The sequence below is a fragment of the Glossina fuscipes genome, unplaced genomic scaffold (assembly GCF_014805625.2).
Source record: "Glossina fuscipes isolate IAEA_lab_2018 unplaced genomic scaffold, Yale_Gfus_2 2, whole genome shotgun sequence".
In the NCBI taxonomy this organism is placed as follows: domain Eukaryota; kingdom Metazoa; phylum Arthropoda; class Insecta; order Diptera; family Glossinidae; genus Glossina; species Glossina fuscipes.
In genome coordinates this window covers 27052441-27076127 of record NW_023998416.1, presented here as the reverse complement: position 1 = coordinate 27076127, position 23687 = coordinate 27052441, and the positions used below count along the sequence as shown (strand labels likewise).

Genomic DNA, 23687 nt, shown 5'->3' with positions numbered 1-23687 from the left:
ATCGAAATTAGCAACAATAATTTATTAATAAACCGAAATGTAATAGAAACGGTGTAAATGAAACACGTATGTGAAATTTGTATGCATAAAAAGGGATAAGGTATGAAACTCTCATCTTCAGTGAATTTGAAAAAGAAAAGGATACAAAAAATAAAAAAAAAGGGATTTTTCTCAAAAGCGACAAATTATGGAAGTTATCCGATTGCCTGAAATGATGGTTAAAAATTATAGAAACACGACGTAGTTACGTTGAAAATAAAAATGCGGAAATTGTCTAAAATTTTTCTCAATAAATTTAATATACCAAAAATCTTAAGACCATATCCTTGCTTATTAAATTTAAAAACGGACTGCGATCAACTAGTCTAACGTGCTTTAAATTATTGACAAAACACACTTGATTTCAAGAATAACCCTGCCGAGAAGACGGGCATTATACTTCGACTAATAAAAGATGCGAACTTCTCTTTTCACACTGTTCAATTGAAAATTGTTCCATCGACCGAATTTATGATTTGAAAAAAAAAACTCCTGTAGGAGTCAAGAAGTAAAGCGTTTTCTTTACTAATTGACCCATTTTATTCTCAGAAGATTCAAGCAAACATGATTAAATTAAAGCTAATCTTATTGGACTTATCGCGGAAACGGAAGACTTCTAAAACCAAACAATTTGAAATAATTAGAGACGTTTGTAGATTCTTTGTAAAAAATTCTAATGTTCAGAATTATTATTCCATAATAAAATGTTTATTGATCCATAGCGGCAACAATAACGTCGGGATCGCTAGGTGGAGTTCGTGGCGGCTCATCATCAGGTCCTGGTGGACGTATATCGTCATCGGAACGAGACGGAACGATAGCTGCTCCTCGCTGTTTAGCCATATTAACATAAAATAAATTTTCGTTATCATCCAATATTTTAAACGGCTGATCTCTACCAACGATCGCTATAGAGATGTTCTAAAGTGAAAATAGAAAGCGAAAAATCTTTAAGTTTGACAAAATTCAGTCTGTTTCATTAATTTTCACTTACAAGCAGAGAAGACTTGTCCTCTTTACCTAATTCTTCGTTAGGCAGTGATCCTCTTATTGCTTGAACACCATGACAAATTAGCTCGTCCTTCGAACAATCATTAAAACTTGCTAAATGCCTTTCCAGATATGTCCGAGAGCTTTGAGATCGGGAACCAATTGACATAGCTTTGCAATTAAAAAAGTTTGCAGAAGGTACCACCTGATAGATGCGAGGACCTTTCTCGTCATCATAACCAGCCACAAGCAAACCGACCCCATAAGGGCGGCGATCATATCTTTGCGTTGTAATTTGCATTTTATTTCCGAGATTTGTTATAAGCTTGCCCACTGGATGTGGGACACCATAAGAATATTTATAGTTTAAGCATTCGGTGCGTAGATGGCGACTTAAAACCCGAGCATCGGCGGTTATGCCGGCAATTGAAATTCCAATATGGTCATCAATGGGAATAATTTTTCTTTGCGAGGACGATAATTCAGATGCAGCCCTACGCAAAACAATCTCATTTAATATAATGTTTTGAAAATTTAACTTAAAAAAATGGAAACTTTTGATACGTTAAGACCGCTTGGGCGGTAATTCAGTCATTATCATGTGTAGTAAAGTCTGAGTGAAAATGTTTTCTTTGCTTATTTTTTACCTTAAAATTGCAACTAGTACCGCATAATCTTTGCTTTTTAAACCGACAGTAGCTGAACCCAGCTTAACTGCTTCCATAGCGTATTCGACTTGATGCAGCCGCCCTTGCGGACTCCAAACAGTAACATCGCTGTCATACTGATTACGAAACTAATAAAAGCTTTTTTTTAATATTAATGAAAAACGAAAAAAAAGCAAAGAGATCTCACCATTTTCCAAATTCAATTTATTTCCAGAGTGACAAACAATTTTTCGTTTAGCACATTACTTAGAGATGAAAATATGTCATTAATAATTTTCGATAGCGATATAAATATCGAAAATAATTATAGTTCAAAGTCTACATCTGCAAATAGTTTATTAAAGTAGATGAATATTTTTTTTCTTTTGTAAAAACCATTGTACGAATCACACCTCTATTAGAAAACTGGTGGATTGTTCTTAAAAACTCTCTTAAAAATTAAAAAGCAAAGGATTATTTTTTATTGTTAGCTTATATAGAATTTTTAACTGTTATACGGATTGTGTATCTTGTATGTGTCATTTACTTTCGGCGGTGTCATTTACTTGTGTATAGTGGTGCTATGTGCTGATTTAACTGATTTTCAAACTAAGTGAGAAAATCTCAATGTTACGAACATTTTTTTGGTCAGGAGAAAAAAATTGTGGAATTTGTTTTGATTATGGGCCAAAAATCTGTCATAATCTCGATAAATATGAATGAATGACGAAATTGATTTAGCTAAGTTTCTTTTCATACTAAAATTACGAAATGAAAAATTCGTAACCATCTTGATAAGTTCGTTTGTATAATTTCTAAGCGGAATTTCAAAAGTTAATCCAATTGACCCAAAATTTGGTCAGATCAGGAAATTACTAAAAAAACGATTAATTCATTAGACATAATACAAAATTCTTCTTTAGTTTGTCATTTGAATATAATTGAATAAGATTTCAATTTCTTATATTAAGGGACAGTTAAAAATGATAGCGAATATGAATTAATTTTCATTTATTACATTTGTATTAATATATAATATTATATAGAAGTAATTATTTAATTTCAACATTATATAATTGTTAATTTTTATGATACTCTGTTGAATACTTAAATTTTTTCAAAAAAAAACACAACAAAACTGGCTTGAAACCAAATATGGTTTTATAACTCGATAATGTGGTATTTTTTATACCATTTAGGCTAAACATTTTAATATCTATCAACCCGCATATGTTTCTTTTTAACTGTTACCCAATTGCCATATTTATGCTTAATTCCGAAAGAATAATGGGGATATAATTATTTAGTCTCAAAATGAACATCAATGAAATATTCACAGTCGCAACGAAAAGTTATAAGATTTTGCAACCCTGTTTAGGGACGCTGGTAAGTCGGTAAGTTGAGTAAAATTCACATCACGGAATACCAAGGAAGAAATTGCGAAAATATTTATGAATTTCGATTTGCGATTCGATACAGATTGTTGTTTTAATAAAAGTATAACGTCAACGTGAGAAATTTGTCTGAATTGGTTTTTTGAAATAGTAAGAAAGTTTACAACGTAAAAGTGCGCTATTTTTCGACGTGTATTCGTTTCGGTGTCGACATTCCGTTCGGTTATTCGCAGTTTTTAACTTTCTTGAGTTGTGTGACGAAAAGAATACATAAATTCAGGTCGCAGGTAAGTTTCAAGTGTCGGCAGTAGCATAATTAAGAGCATTAATCGCATTTGACAGAATGTTGTTCATTCGAGATATTGGGGGAATAAGCATATTTATGTTAATTAATTGGGCACATACGCATATGTATATGTTAAGCCTAAATAAAATAGCCGTTTACTACCCCTTCTCTATAATGTCAGTTTAGTGAAAATATGTATCTTAAAAACATCTTGACTGCCGGCATAGCGGAGATCACTTTCTTACAGATTTATAAAACATATTTCTTTTATATCTTTTAGAAATAACTTTCTGTGAAAAGATCGTTTAAGTGAAACTAAAACGCAATTAAAATAACATCCACGTGCAGCTGAGGGATTTTTACTATTAGGACATAATTAGTGCCGACAACATAACACGTCGTCTTGAACGCTGCTTTTATTATAAGGCAATCGCTATGCTTTCCTCGGAAGAAGCCAGTAAATTACTGGATTTCTCTCAAAAGTTAGACATTAGTCTACTTGATCGCATAGTAGAATGTTTGTATACTTCGCAAGGGGATCAACTCCGCTTGGCTCAAGATATACTAACTACGCTGAAAGAACATCCAGATGCCTGGACTCGGGTGGATAGTATTTTAGAATTTTCTCAAAATCAACAAACAAAATTCTACGCATTACAAATTCTGGAGGAAGTAATAAAAACTCGTTGGAAAATATTGCCGCGTAATCAATGCGAAGGGATTAAAAAGTACGTTGTTGGACTTATCATAAAGACTTCTTCAGATGCAGCCACAATGGAAGCGAATAAAGTTTATTTGAATAAGCTAAACATAATACTGGTACAAATATTGAAGCGAGAATGGCCGCGCAATTGGGAAACGTTCATTAGTGATATTGTAGGTGCTTCGAAAACTAATGAAAGTTTATGCAAGAACAATATGGTTATATTAAAGAATCTCAGCGAAGAGGTTTTTGACTTCTCGTCTGGTCAAATCACGCAGACAAAAGCGAAACATTTAAAGGATACAATGTGCTCAGAATTCTCGCAGGTATTCCAACTATGTTCGTTTGTGCTTGAAAGTAGTATGAACGCTCCGCTTATTCAAGTCACTTTGGAGACATTATTACGTTTCCTGAATTGGATTCCACTGGGTTACATTTTCGAGACTTCGCTGATTGACACTTTGATATTTAAATTTCTGAGTGTTCCGATGTTTCGTAATGTAACCCTTAAGTGCCTGTCGGAGATTGCCGGTCTCACGGTACCCGATTATAATGAAAATTTCATTAATCTCTTTAAAGAGACAATGACCCAATTAAATTTGATGATCAGCACGACCACCAATATGAATCATATTTATGCAAATGGCAATGATACGGAACAAATATTTGTCCAAAATCTCGCTATGTTCTTATGCACGTTTTTAAAAGAGCATGGCAAACTCGTTGAGGATGTAAAATATATTGATTTTCTTAATCAAGCACTGCTTTATTTAGTTATGATTTCGGAAGTTGAAGATGTTGAAGTATTTAAGATTTGCCTCGAGTATTGGAATAGTTTGGTCGAAGATCTTTATAGCAGCGAGTCATTTGGTGGCAACGCGAGCGTACATCTCGGTCAGTCGGACGCCGTCTCGTTAGCCAAACGTAATGCAGCATTTCCGCGGCGCCGATTCTACTCAAGCATCCTATCTAAAGTACGATATATTATGATATCGCGAATGGCTAAACCAGAAGAAGTGCTCGTGGTTGAAAATGAAAATGGAGAAGTGGTGCGAGAATTCATGAAAGATACGAATGCCATTAATTTATATAAAAATATGCGTGAGACTCTCGTATTTTTGACACATTTAGACTATGCGGATACTGAACGTATAATGACTTTGAAACTTCTCAATCAAGTAAATGGAAGCGAGTTTTCTTGGAAAAACCTTAACACACTGTGTTGGGCAATAGGCTCCATATCAGGTATGTAAACTTCAATGCATTTATAATAATTAACGAATAAAAATGAAAGCTATAATTAACTACTTGAATATGTTCCAAATATGTCCCTTCCTTTCCTAATGCTGTTATACGGACTACTTCAAATTTCAGAGACAGTTTGTGCTATTCGCACTGCACAATTTTGGAACAATACTAGCACAGTTTTGAATAAGTTTTCTCAATAATAAACGAAAAGCTTATTCAATGTCTTTGAGATAGAGCCGATTATGTTTACGAAAATTATCAATGCATTTTGAATGCTATAAAAATTTCAAAAGACAACAAAGTCCGTGACACGTAGTGGAGGCTGGTAAGAACAAGAAATTTTACGCTGATTGTCAAGCTGTCATCTAAATTCAAGCAAAACATATAAAGAATGTGCTATATATCGTCTACCGAGATAAATACTAATTACATTTCCGTGGATAAGAAATATTAGTAAACTGCCCAAGACTATCTGAAAAGACTTCATATGAAGCAAACCAAAAAGGTAAATCGAATTTTCGATTATGTATGTTTTATTAACAGAAATAACGACATCAAATTGTTATGTGATTGATAAGATTACATAAGACAAAGCAAAAATCCTTAGTGAATACATCGTGGAGGATGAACGTAAGACAACTTTTCGAAACATTCATTACTTTAAATATTCATTAATATGTTGGAGGAAACCAGTTGCATTTCCAACAACTATTCCGAACAATATGTATTTCTTTAAATATTTACAAACGCATACGAAAACTAATAAGAAAATAATAGGTTTCCAGCTGAGAAAGGTGTATATTTCAATATTCTGATCTTTTTCTTCCTTATGTCATTTTTTTTTCTTTAAGCTCATTACAATTGTTTAATAGATGCTCCGAGAAAGTACAAAAAGGATTTAAATGGTTTCTAATAATGTTTAATGAATTGATTATTCTATTATGCAAATTGTTGTATGGTGTTTGGGGCAAGTAGAAAGAAGTGGAGTCGCATAAAAACCTATTATCTAGCTTGCAATTATTTTTGTTGGACTTTTTTGTGTTAGCCTCGTAAAACGAAAAAGGATGGGTTATGCTGGCCCGTCACTCGTCACTTTGACCGGCTGTATACCGTTTGATGAAATCAATTGTCCTTTGTCTTGTAGCATGCAGTTGTCAGCAAGTTTTCGCAATGCAATCGGCTAAGAAGCCTGACCACGCATCTTCAGTTCGCTTGCGATCATGAATCCATTTCATATTACGTTTCCCGGATATACGGACAATTGGAATTTAGAAAGCTGAACCTATCTAAAATATCTTGTAATTGCTTGCAATTCTGAAAAATTTGAAAATATCCGTTAGCTTATAAACTATAACAGAGATAGCTCTTTGAAACGAGTAGAAATACTTGTATTTCACTTTGGACAAATGTTGATTAATCGCGATCGTAAAATTGATAGAAATGTTAGGATGTGAAAGTGCCTGAATATTTACACGGGGCTTTTTGCGAGCAATATCGGTAGGCATTTGCAGGCAGATAATTGGACTTGTAATCGTGACTCAAGAAACTTCCCAACTTTTATTCTTTCTATTCTATATAATGGACCAACAAGTGAGTGAAAGCCGAAAGCACAGAACAAATCAATTCAAGCTTCAGTTATAAACACTAGAAGTACTCATATATATATATATATATATATATATATATATTGTTGAAGTCAGTTTAATGGATTTATATCTGTTTTTAGAGACGAGTATCCTTGTGCGGGGCAAACCTTTTTTTTGTAAAAAAAACTAATAACTTATTGGCGAAAAGCAAATATTTTTAATTTTTTTTTTTTTTTTTTTTAGATGTAAAAAGCGAGCTCTCGAGCGCGGTACTTTCAGGATTCGCATTGTCACTGTCTATTAGAAATGCAGTCTTCTCTTCATATAACGTTCGAGTTTTCAAAAGTCTTTCGCATGAAATATTCGTAAATTTGCTGATAAACAAATGACTCTTACGTGCTAATTGACTGAAGAAAATTGTTATGCTATTTTAGAGGCGTACTCTTCAAGTGATTACTTTCGAAAACGTAATTCGCTTCACGAGACATTTCGGATAAGCTTCTCAGAAGAAGTTATATAGGTCCGAATGGAACCAATTTTTTTTTGGATTGGTGAAAAAGGGATTGAAGCTACTGTAGTACCTTTTCTTAACAGTTTCTGGAGTCGTCCCCGTTTATTTGAGAAAAAAAAATTCAGAATGTATTTATGATAGAAATGTTGTTAGGTGCTATCTCTTTCTAGCATTACATCAAAGTGCATTTGGCATAAATACTGATCTATACTTTCCTTAGAAAGCATTGATGTATTAACGAATGACTATTTGCGTTACCGTAAGAGCGAGTAACATAAAGGTATACACTTTTTTTTTTTTTCATTTTCCACATATTTGATTTTTTTGTCCCTTGCCAGCCTGAAAGGCCACATGCGTTGCGGCCGGAGTTGGTTTATTGTGATTTTGTTTATGAGATATGATTAAGTTTGCTTGATCCCAAGTTAGTTCATGCTAAGTCTCAGTCAAGTTGGTCTGTTTTTAAGTACACGCTTACATTAGGCAATTTTCTGCAAATCTTCGAATCTTAAGGAATAAGCAGTCAGGTGGAAAATTTGTAAAAATATGGTATTGCAAATGGTATCCGCTCATGTATAACCAAAAAAAATATTTGTGATGCACGGAAAAATGAAATGCTTCTGATTAATTTGCGATTTTTCTCTAAGAGCTCTTTGATCGTTCTCTGAATGCGATTGTGAAGGGTAAATGCAACGAACGAATATTTGAATATAATTTAAGCCGATAAGTAAAAGTTTACGTTCCAATAGCCTACAATCCTCATATCGAGCTTAAGACTTGTTGTAGTCTAAAGTGAAGTCTAAAAATATGAAGTTTTGCTCAATAATTTTACTTTTAATATTTATTCATGGTAAAAAAAAAAAGTTAATAAATGATTTCTAATTGAACTTTTAGGTGCTTTTTGCGAAGAGGACGAAAAACGTTTTCTGGTCACTGTTATTAAAGACTTGTTAGGATTATGCGAACAAAAGAAGGGCAAGGATAATAAGGCAATTATTGCATCAAATATTATGTATGTCGTTGGACAATATCCGAGGTTCCTTCGTGCTCATTGGAAATTTCTAAAAACGGTTGTTAACAAACTTTTTGAATTTATGCACGAAACACATGATGGCGTTCAGGATATGGCCTGCGATACGTTTATTAAAATCGCCATCAAATGCAGACGATACTTTATTACAATGCAACCAAACGAGGTGTGCACATTTATTGATGAAATTCTCAGCACCATGAGTACTATCATTTGCGATTTGCAGCCGCAACAGGTAAATTATTAGAAAAAAAAAAAAATAAATAAATAAAAATAAAAATAAAAAAAATAAAAGTACACTTTAAATATTATAAATATTTATAATCATGGGATGCTTTTTTTGTTAGGTGCATACTTTTTACGAGGCTGTTGGCTATATGATATCTGCACAAATGGATCAAGTACAGCAAGATGTGTTAATTGAAAAGTATATGTTTTTGCCGAATCAAGTATGGGATGAAATCATATCTCGCGCATCAAAAAACGTTGATTTTCTTAAGAATATGACTGCCGTTAAGCAATTGGGAAGTATTCTCAAAACAAATGTGGCCGCGTGTAAGGCTTTAGGTCACGCCTATGTTATTCAATTGGGTCGGATTTATTTGGATATGTTAAATGTTTATAAAATAACATCGGAAAATATTATTCAGGCTATAGAATTAAATGGAGTCAACGTTAACAATCAACCATTAATTAAAGCAATGCATGTAGTTAAAAAAGAAACATTGAATCTCATCTCAGAATGGGTGTCACGATCAAACGATAATCAACTCGTAATGGATAATTTTATACCACCACTTCTGGATGCGATCCTTCTCGATTACCAGGTAAGAGGATTGATTCAATTTTACAATTTCAAAGTCAAGAAAAAAGAGAAAAATCCTTTTATATAATATCGTAATATATGGCTTTACTAATTTTTTATTATTCTATTTGAAATACTTAGAAATGAGTGTCTATCATGAATGAGACAATGTGTTTGTATGTTTGATATATATTTGTCCGTCTGTCGGCCATCTGGAAGTTTAAAAGCTGCGAAAATCGAATAAACTCGTTAGCTGCTATGTCTGATGTATGGAGATTAAATACAAAGATCAAAACAGTCCATCATCGTCAAGATCACAACAATCAAAAGTCTGAAACTACCTCGGCAAACTAAGTCGTCTGAAGTTTTTCGTGTTTTAAATTAAAAATGCGATAAAAGACATTGCAATGACTGATAATAAAAAAAGGAAAAAAAAAAAAAAAAATTTAAAAATTAAATTATTAAAAAAAAAAATTTTTTTTTTTTTTTTTTTTTAAGGAAACTAATGAATAATTGTAGATAGATATAAGACATCACTCTTTTTAGATGTTGCAAAAGCTTTTTAGGCTTAATATTTTTTATGCTGCTTACGAGCTGCATGCATTCAATTGAGTTAATATGCTTACAAGGGTCATTGTCCATTCGTGCATCTGGCCACTATTAATTTATACTCTTTTTTTAGTAACTTTAGATATATTCATAATTAATAAACGTTTTTATTTTTTTATTTTTCAAAAAAGAAATGACTTAACGACTGATTCGTAATTCTATCACATTGCGATATCAAACTGGATTTATAAAACTTGACTATTGAAATTCTTCAGTAATTGAGTTAATTACAATTAGCAAATCTAATCTGAAACAACTTCTATGTGGTTATGCAATGTTAGCATAGATGTCTGTGCGTAAATTCAATTCTTAGTTTTTAAAAGGACAGCCTTATATTTAACAAAGGTTACTGGATGTGTACGCAGTTCTGAAATGATTTTTAAATTAAGATTTGCATCTGTTGTATCTGTTAGATACGGTGTGAGTGCAGCTTTTACTTTGTTTCAAATCTTAGATGTCGCGTCTATTAAAGACAAATTTTGAAAGTAGAAAAAACATCTTCAGTGCATCCTGAGCACATTTTTAAAGGACAAATAAGAAAATTACGTTCACTTTGCGACGACTATTTGACACCCATCATCTCTTACGTACACACATCTTCTAAATGTGGACGCGTCAATTCCTATTTTCACATTTTGCTCTTAACTAAAACCTAGATTTCGTCCGAGAAACCAGATAGTGAATGCTAAGGCTTTTACAAAAAAAAAAAAAAATCAAATTATTTGAAATATTTTTTTTTTGATTTTTCCCCCAACTCGAATGTGAAAGCCAAGCTGTCATTTGATGCGACTGTGAATGTCGAAATGAAACAGTGTTCGAGAAAATTTTAAAATTATTATTGAACAATTCTTATTATTTATGTCACTTATTGAATTGTTAGCTTACAAAACTATTATGCGAAAGTACTTTTAAATTTATAAATTGTTTTTTTTTTTTTTTTTTTTTTGATTGCAGCGCTGTAAAGTACCATCGGCAAGAGAGCCGAAAGTTCTCAATGCGATGGCAACTATTGTTCATAAGCTACGTAATCATATTACGAATGAAGTACCAAAAGTTTTCGATGCCGTTTTCGAATGCACTTTAGATATGATTAATAAAAACTTTGAGGATTATCCCCAGCATCGCATAAGCTTCTACGAATTGCTGCAGGCTGTTAATGCACATTGCTTTAAAGCTTTCCTTAATATACCACCAGCGCAATTTAAATTGGTCTTCGATTCCGTGGTCTGGGCTTTTAAGCATACCATGCGTAATGTTGCTGACATAGGTCTTAACATATTATTTAAAGTAAGTCAATAATTAATTAAAGTCGACTATTCATTTATATAATAAATAATCTTGACTTATTTATTGCCATTATTAGATGTTACAAAACTTGACACAACATCCTCAAGCTGCACAGAGTTTTTATCAAACGTACTTTACCGATATATTAATGCAAATATTTTCTGTCGTTACTGATACTTCGCATACAGCGGGATTAGGAAATCATGCCATTATATTAGCGTACATGTTTTCATTGGTTGAAAATAATAAAATCACCGTTAACCTTGGACCCATACCCGATAATACAATTTTCATTCAGGAGTACGTGGCCTCATTACTCAAATCGGCATTCAGTCATTTAACGGATAATCAGATTAAAGTCTTCGTTACCGGCCTTTTCAATTTAGATGAGAATGTACAAGCATTTAAGGAGCATTTAAGAGATTTTCTGATTCAAATTAGAGTAAGCTAACAACGTTTTTTACTCAAATATGATATGAAAAATGATTTTGAAATAATATTTAATAAACAATATAGGAAGTGACTGGTGAGGACGACTCTGACCTATATTTGGAGGAACGAGAAGCAGCACTACGAGAAGAGCAAGCCAACAAACTTCTTACACAACGTAATATACCAGGAATGCTGAATCCGCATGAATTGCCCGAGGACATGCAGGATGAATAAGAAGCATATTTATTAAATTGCGTGGATCAAATATAAGCAGTAATATTTTTGAATAATATTTGACACTTAAATAATTCTAAAATTTGTTTTTTTTTTAAATGTTTTTCAATTTTTTTTTTTTTTTTTTTTTTTTTTTAATTATTATTTTTATTTTCTAAGTATGAATGTATAAGTATGAATGAATCTACATTATGAAACGCTGTCAAATATATAATAATTAGTTCATTCTCTCCGCACCTTTCATCAATATCTTTAACCACTCCAGCCTGCTATGTTTGATTGCATAAAACTACAATTAGTTTGTACATTTACATTACGTTAAATAAAAACAAAATAATAAGAATAATTAAAAACAGAAAATAAAATAAATAATAAAGAAGTCGAAACTAAACAAAATTATTAAATATTATAATTGATGGAAAAAGGTTCCGGATTTGGTAAAAGTAAGACGCTACCTTTTACGCACTTTTACGTCAATATAAATAAGTTTTTATAAGTTTTTAACAAGGCATAAAGAAAATACTCGGTTGTCATTTATATCGTAAAAGTGACACTTCCCTAACTCGATACATTGCACTGCGGATATATTATGATTAGCATTGGCTTAGTGGAAAAAAAATTTCTCTCTCGTATTGCAAACAATTTACGATCCATGGGCGGGAAAAAGGCTAAAGGTTTTTCTTAAAATTTTTTTATCTAACCTTGGCTTTTCAAGACTTCATCATTGAAAGCTTTCTCTCTCTCACCTCCCAACTATCTTAATAGTGATTTGGTACAATCTACAGGGCGGCGTTTCTACGCTTCAAAGCATGGCAAGCTCCTGCCGAGTGATATGAAAAACTTATATGTATATGTAAAGAAATTAAAGAACATGAAGCGACTTTACTATGAAGATTGTTCCACCTTTCCGCTGAGATTATCACGACTCGTTGTATTTTCTTACCAAACCTTTTCAAATGTTTTACTGTTAAAGTACACTTGCTTAATATAATCTTCTTCTGTTTTCGAAAACTTCCGAATCATTATAAAAAAAATATATAGTGATGGACGTGATGGTTTTGCAATTTGATCGTGACATTTTCATGATATTAATTGATCTAAGTGAGTATAGCATGTGATGCCACGAATCATTCTTTAATATTCAAAGTTTTTTCTTATCTTTCGCGTTAACGAAAACCTCAAAATAGTTATGACAATATATATTGAAATCGAAATCTTATTAAAATCTAATTTCACATATGTGATTGATTTCTTCCAAATATCAAGCAAGACCTTGAAATAATCGATTTGCCCAATTAATTTGCGGGACAAATAAGTTTGTAATAATTCCCGCTTTCATACCATAGTCAAATTAAAAGTCATATTTTCAATTATATAAACAATAAATTCTGATGAATTCTTAGGTTTATTTTTAAAATCAATTAAAAAGATGGGATCTTGCCCACCACTTTGTTGTTTTGTATGGCCTGCACGATCTCACACCTTTTGGCTTCATCCGCAATCGAGCAGTACCTGCCAGAAGTTATCAGCAGCGTCCACAGCGTTATATATCGAATAATGGAAACTCAAATACTGAAATTGCATCAAAATATCATTAGTTTTCGAATTATGGGTATACTATACCTCATTTGTATACTTATTATCAAAATAATGTAAAATAGCAAACGAATGAATCCACATTAATAAAATCTGCCATCGTAATTAAAAATATAAATAAACAAATAAAATTATAATTATAAAATGTAAATAAATAAAATTATTGCATTATTTCATTTTTGCTAAATAATGGAGATGATGAATAAACAAATTGTCTGTGACAAGAATATACTCACAGAGAGAGAGAGAGAGAGAGAGAGAGAGAGAGAGAACTTCTTAGATTCTGAGAGGACCTACGTAAGTAGAGATAGGGTATACCAGTCATAGACGAATTTTTCGAAGCGACCGTAAACATGATGACAAACGACACTGACAGTGAGGTCGAGGAGGAAATAGAGCCGGCCGATAGGACTGGTATGCCCAGTAAGCATAGATGATGCCTTATGTAGGAAGCCCCTCCATTACATCATACGATTCAATATTTAGTAATATAGTTGATTATGATGGACCGTCAACCGTACAATCAAAACAACGAACTAAACATGGCTTCAAAATCAGCTTTAGTCGAAGCAGAGTACAATGAAAAATATAAGGCACCGTAGGGTATAACTTAAAATAATAATTCATCTGATAATTCATCTCGTGGTTTCTTTTCAACATTTCTTGGAAAATCGCCGTCAAAGCACCAATAACAATCTTCGACTCTTCTATCGCCTAAACATTATATTTATATATTTACATAAATATTTATATGTTTACATAAATTTACGCAACATTTTCTGTTTGCAATTTGCTTTTGTATCTCGAGATCAAAACCTTATTAAAGCTTATTAAGCATTCTTCAACATTCTTAAACATTTCCCTGTCAAATAAACAACGTTCATATATAGTGTTATGGAGTTTTATGATGAAAATAGATCTAACATAATGATTTCATATATAAACGCTCTTTTTATTTGGAATATTTTTAATTTTTCTCAATTTTTTACTTTAAATTTTTGAATTTATTTTCTTTCATTTTTTTTCGCAATTATTCAATTCCTACAACTGCTTTGTGCACTAAATTAATTTTATAACGGAGAAAGAGACATTAAGCAAATAAGCGCGGTTTTCCACCCTTGACGTATCGTGATGGGCGCGTTGCCAATTGTTTTGAATGGCTGGCTCCCCTGTAGTCCTCCACCATTACAAACTTATTGTAAAACTCATATAATATTTACTATAATAATAATAATAAATAAATATAAGCCCCGTTTATGCGTAACATACATACATAATACAAAAAAATATATAAAAAATATATCGATTTCGCTCAAAATAAGGTCAGCGGACGTGTGCGCGAAGCGCATAGCGTTTCTGATTACATCAAGTAATAAAAGGGTAAACTTTGTTTATCTATCCGTCCATGTATGGAGAACGGAGATAGAGTTGCTTTCAATAAATTGCAGCGCTTCGATTCCCTTAAAGCAATAACAATTTAGACCACACTTCTATTAAATGAGAAATTGAGGATGCAGTCCTGTTAAAGTGATAGAAATACAGGACGCACATTTGTTAAATCAGAATTCGAGTACGATTCAGTTTTTCATTTGCATTAGCAGCGGGTTTCTATTGGATATTAAGTTGGATTGCTTTAAATCGAGCCTCACCAAATCTAAGTGCGCAAAATTAATCAGGTATCCTAAAATGCAATAAAACACTTCAAAAATCTTATTGTCTCGTCAAAAAATTTATTACTCTTTGTTATTTATTTTGGGCGCATATCGCAAAAGCAAATGGAATAATAAATGTGTTAGTAAAGTAATAAAGTCTATAAATTCAATATTTCTGCAGCACTGGTGAGAGAAGCCACATCGCTTTCGAATTGCCCAGTAATAATAATCTTCCTTGTTGCCTTGTTGGTGGCGTCAGCTACACTCGGATTCTCTTTCGCATCATGCGCTGCAGTATCGGCAGAAGTCGATTCTTTAGGCTCTACTTCTGCCTTATCGCTGTTTTTACCAAAATAACGAATTCTTTGGCCATCATCAATTATTCGTATTAAATATTCAAAAGAATTTCGCGCATAAATCCAAAATGTTTCTTCGTCAATTTGTTTTCCGACAGCTGCATATTGCTTATATGTTCTTGAAATGATTTTGTTTCTTAACCCTTCATTTCTTATGTACTTAGTTGCACATACGCTCGCAACTAAGGCAATAGAGGCTTGAGACATTTCCAAATATTCCCCACCACTTTGGCAACTCTGAATAACACTGATCAAAACCGAGGCTTTGTCTTGCTTTGTTTCCACTGCAATTTTTTCAATCTCGTCCGTTGCAAATACAGCTCCTGCCAACGGTGTTAACATTATTTTGCCTTTTTTCAACAAAAGTGGCACTAACTTGGATAATACAGTCAATGCTAATAAGCTAGCCTGCTCCGTCGTTAATAATAACTGACGGTCTTCGAATCTAGGATGTTTTGTACAAAAATCCAAGGCTACCAAAACTTTTGCTTCTTTAGTAAAGGAAAATCTGTGGACTAGAGTTCTACCATATTTCTTAGCAGTTTTAATTGAAGGCACCATTCTATACGTAGTGTAAGCGTGCCTGTGATCTTGATTCTTCCGTCAAAACTGCATTAAAATCGGGGCATGCTTTAGCAAATTCCTTCTTCAGAGCATCAAAATCGAATTGGTTTTGTGCTTTGTTCGAAGATAAATTAATTGCAGAAACCATTTTCAGGGCAGCCAAAAATTCAGATTTCATAATGTTTTCGGTCGCCATTGTTATACTATACAAAATAATTTCTGGCTCACAATTAAAATGATTGCTTACAATATGCAGAGTTCAGAAGTTTCTGGAAAATTTTCTTGAATTGCATCATATTTAAACTGGCTCCCCGTTGTCACACGAACCAAATATTCAGTGCGTTGCCACACAGACAAACTTTCGTTATCTAATTAACTAAATATATTACGTATCTTAAACTATTTGACTGCTAGTTGTTTCATTACCATTTTGTTATTCCGAGAAATTTCAACGCAGCAAAGATATGGTAACTTGTCGAATAAGTAGGCTTTTTATATTTTATTTGCTTTAATACACGCACAAAATGCCTGCAATTAAATTATTTGTTACGATATTATTATTTGCTGGTAAATTAAGTTGTAATAGTTTACTACATAAAAAACTGAAGTGTATTTTGAATTCATTCCAAATAATGTTAATTCCTATTGTGAATCGAAATATTGTTGCGCTGACTAAATAAAAAGCTTTACTTGATCTCACTCATCTTCGGGTTTGTTTAATTATTTAAAAGTTTGTTTGATCATCATTGAGAAGAGCTATGGTGGCTAGTATTCCTTTGTCCGAATCCAGCTATTCGCCAACGTTTTGGAAAAAAAATTTCCTTAAAATATTCTTAAGAAATAAATTAAAAAAAACTATATTCACCTTGAGGTGAATATGGTAAGTATATGATCTTATGCCATTAAACTCTTTACATTTAATTATAGCCTGTCAACAGAGGAAGGTTGAATCTTACTTCTATTAGATCATTTCTAATGAGATCCGCAAGGAGGAGTATCTGTTTGTTGCCATCAGCGAGTTTTCAATCAATAGAAACAAGAGAGATGTTGTATAGTTTATGTTTGAACTTAAATTGAATACGATAATAGATGAAAATTGAAAGCAGAAAAAGTAACGATACCTACAATTATAGTGATCGTAGAAGAGATAGAGGATAGCGAAAAAACGGAATTCACTTTCGGATCGGCATAAGTTCCATTGGAATAGGCCCGGTATTAAGCACCATTCTAATGCTAACGTTTAAACGCGAAGCTTTGTAGGGAGTTTTGCGAATTGTAACTTGTTGGTTCTTTGCATCGCTTTTTGTTTATTTGATTTTAGATAAATGAAATCGTTTACAAACCATAGTAGAATTTCAAGGGAAAAAGGAAATTGCATGATGTTCTATGCGACCGACATTGTATTCAGTTGATGGGTTTAAGTAGATATTTAGTATAAGCATTGAGTGAAAATTGATTTCGATATGAGCAACAACGCGTAACTTGTTCAAGATATGAAGAAGGAGTTCACGTGAGTTGAAGTGATATCTAGGGCTATCTTTTTCAAACTTAATTACGATTTTATCGACGTTCTATTACTTGAATGATGTTATTGGAGTGTCATTAATAATATATTATATTATATAATAAGTTCGCGGCCTTTCTGAGGCTATGTTATTATTTTACAACAGAGTGTTTTCAAAAATTTTTTTTTGGATACTTCTAATTATACTAGTTAACTAATATATATATATGTATAACTGTTGGCTGCCTTTTCATGCATTCGGTGCTTGCCCACGATTTTTATACTCGCCACGTAGTACATGCATTTTGTCATTCAACGACCCCACAATGTATATATATTCTTGACCAGCACCAAATTCTGAATTGATTTAAGCATGTTCATCTGGCTGTCCTTTCGCCTGTCTAATGTCTGTTGTAAACACCCTGGTTTCACAAATGAAGCTATTGACCTCAAATTTGGCAGAAACATTGGAGGGCCTTGCCGGCAGGTTGATACTAAAAACAAGTTAAATCGGTCGAAACACACGCCTATAGCGCTTCGTAAACTGAGGACACCGTTGTTTCTCAAAAGAAACAAAAAATTTTATTTTTCGCTCATTATTCATAAACTGCGGCAAATAAATCTATAAAAATTTGTACGTACACTCTATGGGTGATGCCACAGTACCTCTACGAAGATTGGCCATGCTTAATTTTTGTAGTGTATTCTACTCCTTAAGTTGTTTAATTTGATACTCATATTGCTGTGTCTACCATATTTATTTTAAAATTAGCCCCTTTTTAGTACCACGTTTATATCTGTATATATATATGAGAAGTAAACATTTCGTTTCAGTTCTCGCCCAACTGTTGAAATCGTCCTACGAAGCTGAAGAAGATTTAGTATTAGAATTAATAGGGAGGACTCTTGGAAAGCATGCCAACAAGTTTGCAATAAAAATTGACAAAAAATTTAAATATCGCAGCTTTGAGGTAAGGATTCGTTTAATGAATTAAGGAATCTTATGGTCGTGTAAAGCCGATTATTAAATGCCATACACCACTTCGCCTAATACTGCCTCTCATCTTGCGACGTGAAATGAAGCATATATGTTTGCTTTTCATGGGAACCCTTATCGAAAAAAGCGGATCGAGCAATATACCAGTGCAGTCCATATTTACCGCAACAAATTTTAATCCAATTTAAAAATTTAAATCTAACCGTTAATTTTAATTGTAAAATGCTGCAGTTTAGACTTTATTCGTAGTCCGTTTGACCACTTGATCTGCCGCATAAATATATTTCTAATAATTCCCTTCTTAATATATAATGATTAAGTTAAAATACACCATCCTACTGGATGTTGTGTACGCCCACACAAACTTAATAAAACCGCTAATGTATCATAAGTGGTGTAGGGTATAAAATGTGCGTTTGTTCTTTGTTGTATATCTAGCCGATATCTTTCCTTCTTTCATAGATTTTAAAAACCAACGAGAGCGTAATTTCAATTGCGGCATACGATGGCTTATCAGCAGCTAAAGGATTTCATTATTATTTAAAGCATTATATTGGCGAAGACGTTTATTGGTACAATAGATATATTGAGTTATCCGACAGCAAGGTGTTCCCTAATGTCTCAATCAATTCTACTTCGGAAAGCAGCATTATTTACTATCAGAACGTATGTACATGGGGTTACAGCTTTATTTGGTGGGATTTGGCCAAATGGATTCAGCATATCGATTGGATGGCAATGATGGGAATTAGCCTAACTATAGCGCCTATCCAAGAGCAGTTATGGTACGAAATCTATTCTGAATTAGGATTATCTGAAGAAGAAATAGATGATCATTTTACCGGACCGGCATTTCTACCCTGGTATACGGAGAAATTAGTGGACATAATGTGTCGTTGTTTTATTATAATTTTTTTTTTTTTTTTTTTACGCTACCAGGTTACGAATGGGTAATATTCGTGGTTGGGCAGGTCCACTCCCATCCGGCTTTAGAAAATGGCAAATGTTATTACAAAAACAGATAATAAAAAGACAGCGTGCTTTCGGCATGACAGTGGCAATTCCCGCTTTTGCAGGACATTTGCCCATTGCAATGAGGCGTCTATATCCGAATGTAAACTTTTCGATTACAGACCGTTGGAATAGGTTTCCAGATGAATATTGCTGCCCGCTCTATGTGGATCCGTGTGAAAATCTTTTTCAAAATATTTCCAGAAAATTTTTATTTAAAGCAATTACTGCTTATGGCACTGATCATATATATTTTACTGATCCATTTAATGAAGTAAAACCCCGTATGTTTACAAAGGATTACTTAAACATGACAGCATACTATATTTATGATTCTATGCGATCGGTTGATCCGAAAGCAATTTGGCTACTGCAGGATTGGATGTTTGTAAGTAATATATTTTGGAGCGATGACCTGATAAAGACATTCCTATTGGCTGTGCCAATAGGGAATTTACTTGTTTTGGACTTACAAAGTGAACAGTTTCCCCAGTACGAGCGTACACATTCATTTTACGGCCAACCTTTCATATGGTGTATGCTTCATAATTTTGGAGGCACATTGGGAATGCATGGCTCTGTGAATGCTGTTAACACCGGAATTCGTGAAGCGCGCCAAATGACTAATAGCAGCATGGTAGGAGTAGGGATAACTCCCGAAGGTATTGATCAAAACTACGTTATTTACTCTTTCGCCCTGGAACGGGGTTGGGTGAAAGATGATTTTGATACAAAGGAATGGTTTAATACTTACGCGAATGCACGTTATGGTATAAATAATTTGAATTTACATAATGCCTTGAATCTATTAAAAAACTCAGTGTATGCCTACAATGGATCAATAAAAATACACGGTAAATACGTTATAACTCGAAGACCATCAATAAATCTAAAACCGTGGACGTGGTTCAACTGTTCCGATGTTTATAAAGCATGGCAGCTTATGCTAGATTCAAATTTTTCGATACCTATTACCCATTACAGGGAATACGAATACGATCTGGTCGACATAACGAGACAATTCTTGCAAATTGTATCCGAGCAGTTGTACATAAACATAATAGCCGCGTATCGAAGACATCAAATAGAGAGATTCAACTATTTGGTCGACAAATTAATGGAACTTTTTGATAATTTAGAAGAAATTCTTGCGACAAATGTACATTTTTTGTTAGGCATATGGCTTGAAGATTCGAAAAAATGTGCCAAAGAAGAGTTAATGGAGCAAAAATTATTTGAGTTTAATGCTCGAAATCAAATAACAACTTGGGGTCCAAAGAGTGAGATCGGAGATTACGCGACGAAACAATGGTCGGGAATAGTGCAGGATTATTATAAGCCGCGATGGAAATATTTTTTATTGGAATTACATCAGAGCTTAGTCGATAATCAACCGTTTAATAGAAGTTCATTCGTAACAAATGTTTTTAATTATATTGAAAATCCCTTCAGCTATGATACGAAAGTGTATCCGGTGATGCCAACAAAAGAAGGTTCATATCTCGTTTCGAAACGCATTTTTAATACATGGACACAATTACGTTCTAATAAAATCTATTCATCGTATACGCGTCTAAAAGTAAAGATTAAAAATTAGATTAAATCATTGCATGGCGATGTCGATCCGTTTTCGCTTTTTCGCTTTTTCCACATTTTTTTATAGAAATCTGTTGTATACTTTATTTTGTATTTAATCTTGGATTACGGATATGAAGTTGTACAAAATGATTAAAATATATAAATGACAAAAATGTGTTAATATTTAATTCTAAGAGATTATTCGCATGTGATGGAAAGATCCTTTGTTGCCATGATCATCTTCTCCTTCAAATCCTCCGGGTTAACGAAATCCTGAAAAGAATTTATAGAAAGATAAGCCGTCATATATATATATATACATATATGTATATGTAATTAAAAGATTACAAAATTTTAAACTGAACTAAAACGTTAAAATTATTAGACACAAAAATTTTAAAGTTAAAGCGGAGTTAGAAAAAAAACAACCAAAAAACAAAAATCAATAATTAGAAGAAAACGATATACAAAAAAATATAGCTATTACATCGCGTTGCAAAACCTGGGATACTTGCAACAATCAAGACTTTTTCTTTTCTACTTAAATCTCGACAGAGACGATATTAGTCCTAAGCTGTCCGATAACCCTAGTGTTCGAAATTCCATTTATTTTTATTGAATGGCGCATAGAGGCGCACGAGATGGGCATAGAGAGTTTGTGGCAACATTTTAAACAATTTTTAACTTTTCGAAATAAAGAGTTAAATGAAGCGGCGCTTTTATATCGTAAGTACACAAACATTAAAAAATAAGTTGAAAGCGCAGAGCCAAGAATTTTGTTTTTACATTTGTGAAAATCATTTCTTAATAGATGCATATCCACGGCATGTATGTATCCTAACATGCTATTACCTAAAACTTGTTCAGTTGACAACTGACTCGATTTTTTGGGTAAATGGATCTTTTGTTATTTAAGCGGGAACGTATTTTTTTTTTTTTTTTTTTTGCATGAATAAAAGAAAGACAACGTTAATAAAATTTGGACATGCATTGACATGTCTTGACTTAAAGGTTATGAACGGTCACAGGTTAGATGGGTATGTCTCTTGTACAAATGACACTCTAATGACTCTCTCCTATTGCAAAGAATCGTGTAATTCTTTTTTTTTTTTTTAAACAAGGAGGTAAACATCAAATGGCAAATCTCTTTTGGATCTACTTTGATGATGGGAAGAATTCGAAAAATTGGCAAAAGTATGGACGGCCGCTTAGAATCTTTTGACGATTAGCGAAACATAGAAGATCGGGTGGCTAGAGCTGCTTTGATCGCAAAACGAAGACAGACGCACTATTCTTCCTATTTATAGTTATGAATGACAAAAAAAAAAAAAAAATTTGAAAATGCATTTTTGTGTTTTAATTACGAGTTCAAGAATGTCAATCTATTCGTATTAGTGTTTTTGTAGTGAAACGAAAATTTAAACCTTGCCTCGGCCTAATGCGTGAATAGTACAACTCTTCGGTACAACGGATTTTTATTTTATTTTTAATAAAATTTGAACATTTTTAGAGATTTCTAAAAAACGTTTCTTGCACAAGATAGATACGATCATGGGGAAATTCCTCCCATCTCCAACGTCCTGCTTGCGTTAATTTAGAGAAATCGCTTAATTGAATTTTGAATATTTGACATTTTCAATTAAACCGATTTACATTGATGAAAGCTACTGGCCATAAATCAAGCTTGAAACTAGACCAGATTCGCTACAAACACATTTAAAACTTATTTTCAAACAAAAAATTCTTCGCAAAAATATTCTAAACTCAAAGGCAATTCGAACTGAAACTATTGCAAAAATTTGCGAGAAATCTCTTAATAAACTGGGTACGTACGATTTAAGCCGAGTTGAATGTAAATAATAAAATTTGGACCTGGCGCCACAAAATATATTATATTGCCTTAAAGTGGAAGTATTCTATAGAATTTTCGGTACATGTCTGCATATCAGTAATGGAAATTCAAGGCGCCATTATTATTTTCATTTTATTTCATAATAATATACGGTCGGGGGGGTAGATTAAAAAGGTTTAAGACATTTTCGAACTCATTCTCATTCGCTATTAGTTATTACAATTTGATATAAAAGAAATATTAAATACTTTTGGGATTTAAAAGAAACGTAATAAACATAAATTTTTTAATCTTATTAAATTTAATTGAAAAAAAAAAATAAATAATTTTTAGCTCTGCTGAAAAGAGCAAAAAAGAGTTAAAGCAGGAACGAATGTTTTTTGATTTTACTTTAATGATGTTTTTTTTTTGTTTTTTTTTGTTTTTTTTTTTTACCACAAATCCGTGCACAGCGATGATTGATTGTTAAAATGGGTAATGGCTTAGACTTAGAAGCATTTAAATCAGATAAATATTGCAATTAAAAGTAGCACTATTTTGGGCTTACAGTACAGTTAATCGTTTTTGTTTAGCATGCAAATGGGGAAAAGAATCATTGCCACGTGGATAAACAATTGTTATTCGTTCTCTTTCTATGTTTTAAATGCGAAAGGAATCAATGTTTTTCCCAATTTAGTCGATTATTGAGTTAATTTTTTTTTTTTACTTTTTTTTTTTTTTTTTTTTTTTTATAGTCTTGCGCAACAAGTAGTTAAAAGTGTAGTCTAACGAGTATTCAC

General features: G+C 32.7%; 3 protein-coding genes across 4 annotated transcripts; 2 read left to right on the top strand and 1 right to left on the bottom strand.

Annotated features, from left to right (window-relative positions):
- Positions 1-696: 696 nt before the first annotated feature.
- On the bottom strand, positions 697-2001 carry LOC119633474 (proteasome subunit alpha type-1). Its single transcript, XM_038027050.1, has 4 exons — positions 1885-2001; positions 1677-1825; positions 1034-1523; positions 697-960 (listed from the first exon to the last, which is right to left on the bottom strand). Exons 1-4 carry the CDS (start codon positions 1885-1887, stop codon positions 748-750), a joined length of 855 nt encoding a protein of 284 aa, XP_037882978.1. The 5' UTR covers positions 1888-2001; the 3' UTR covers positions 697-747.
- A 1110-nt stretch (positions 2002-3111) lies between these two features.
- LOC119633666 (exportin-1) lies at positions 3112-12158 on the top strand. Its single transcript, XM_038027334.1, has 7 exons — positions 3112-3357; positions 3637-5304; positions 8296-8666; positions 8779-9258; positions 10800-11132; positions 11209-11574; positions 11649-12158. Exons 2-7 carry the CDS (start codon positions 3792-3794, stop codon positions 11796-11798), a joined length of 3213 nt encoding a protein of 1070 aa, XP_037883262.1. The 5' UTR covers positions 3112-3357; positions 3637-3791; the 3' UTR covers positions 11799-12158.
- A 4330-nt stretch (positions 12159-16488) lies between these two features.
- On the top strand, positions 16489-21217 carry LOC119633357 (alpha-N-acetylglucosaminidase). 2 transcript variants are annotated; one of them, XM_038026878.1, is made up of 4 exons: positions 16489-16533; positions 18305-18441; positions 18930-19330; positions 19407-21217. In XM_038026878.1, the coding sequence occupies exons 1-4, from the start codon at positions 16491-16493 to the stop codon at positions 21073-21075; spliced, it is 2250 nt and encodes a 749-aa protein (XP_037882806.1). In that variant the 5' UTR covers positions 16489-16490; the 3' UTR covers positions 21076-21217. The 2 variants fall into 2 exon arrangements, with proteins under 2 accessions (XP_037882806.1, XP_037882807.1); XM_038026879.1 differs by lacking the exons at positions 16489-16533; positions 18305-18441 and adding an exon at positions 16626-16846.
- The last annotated feature ends 2470 nt before the right edge of the window (positions 21218-23687 follow it).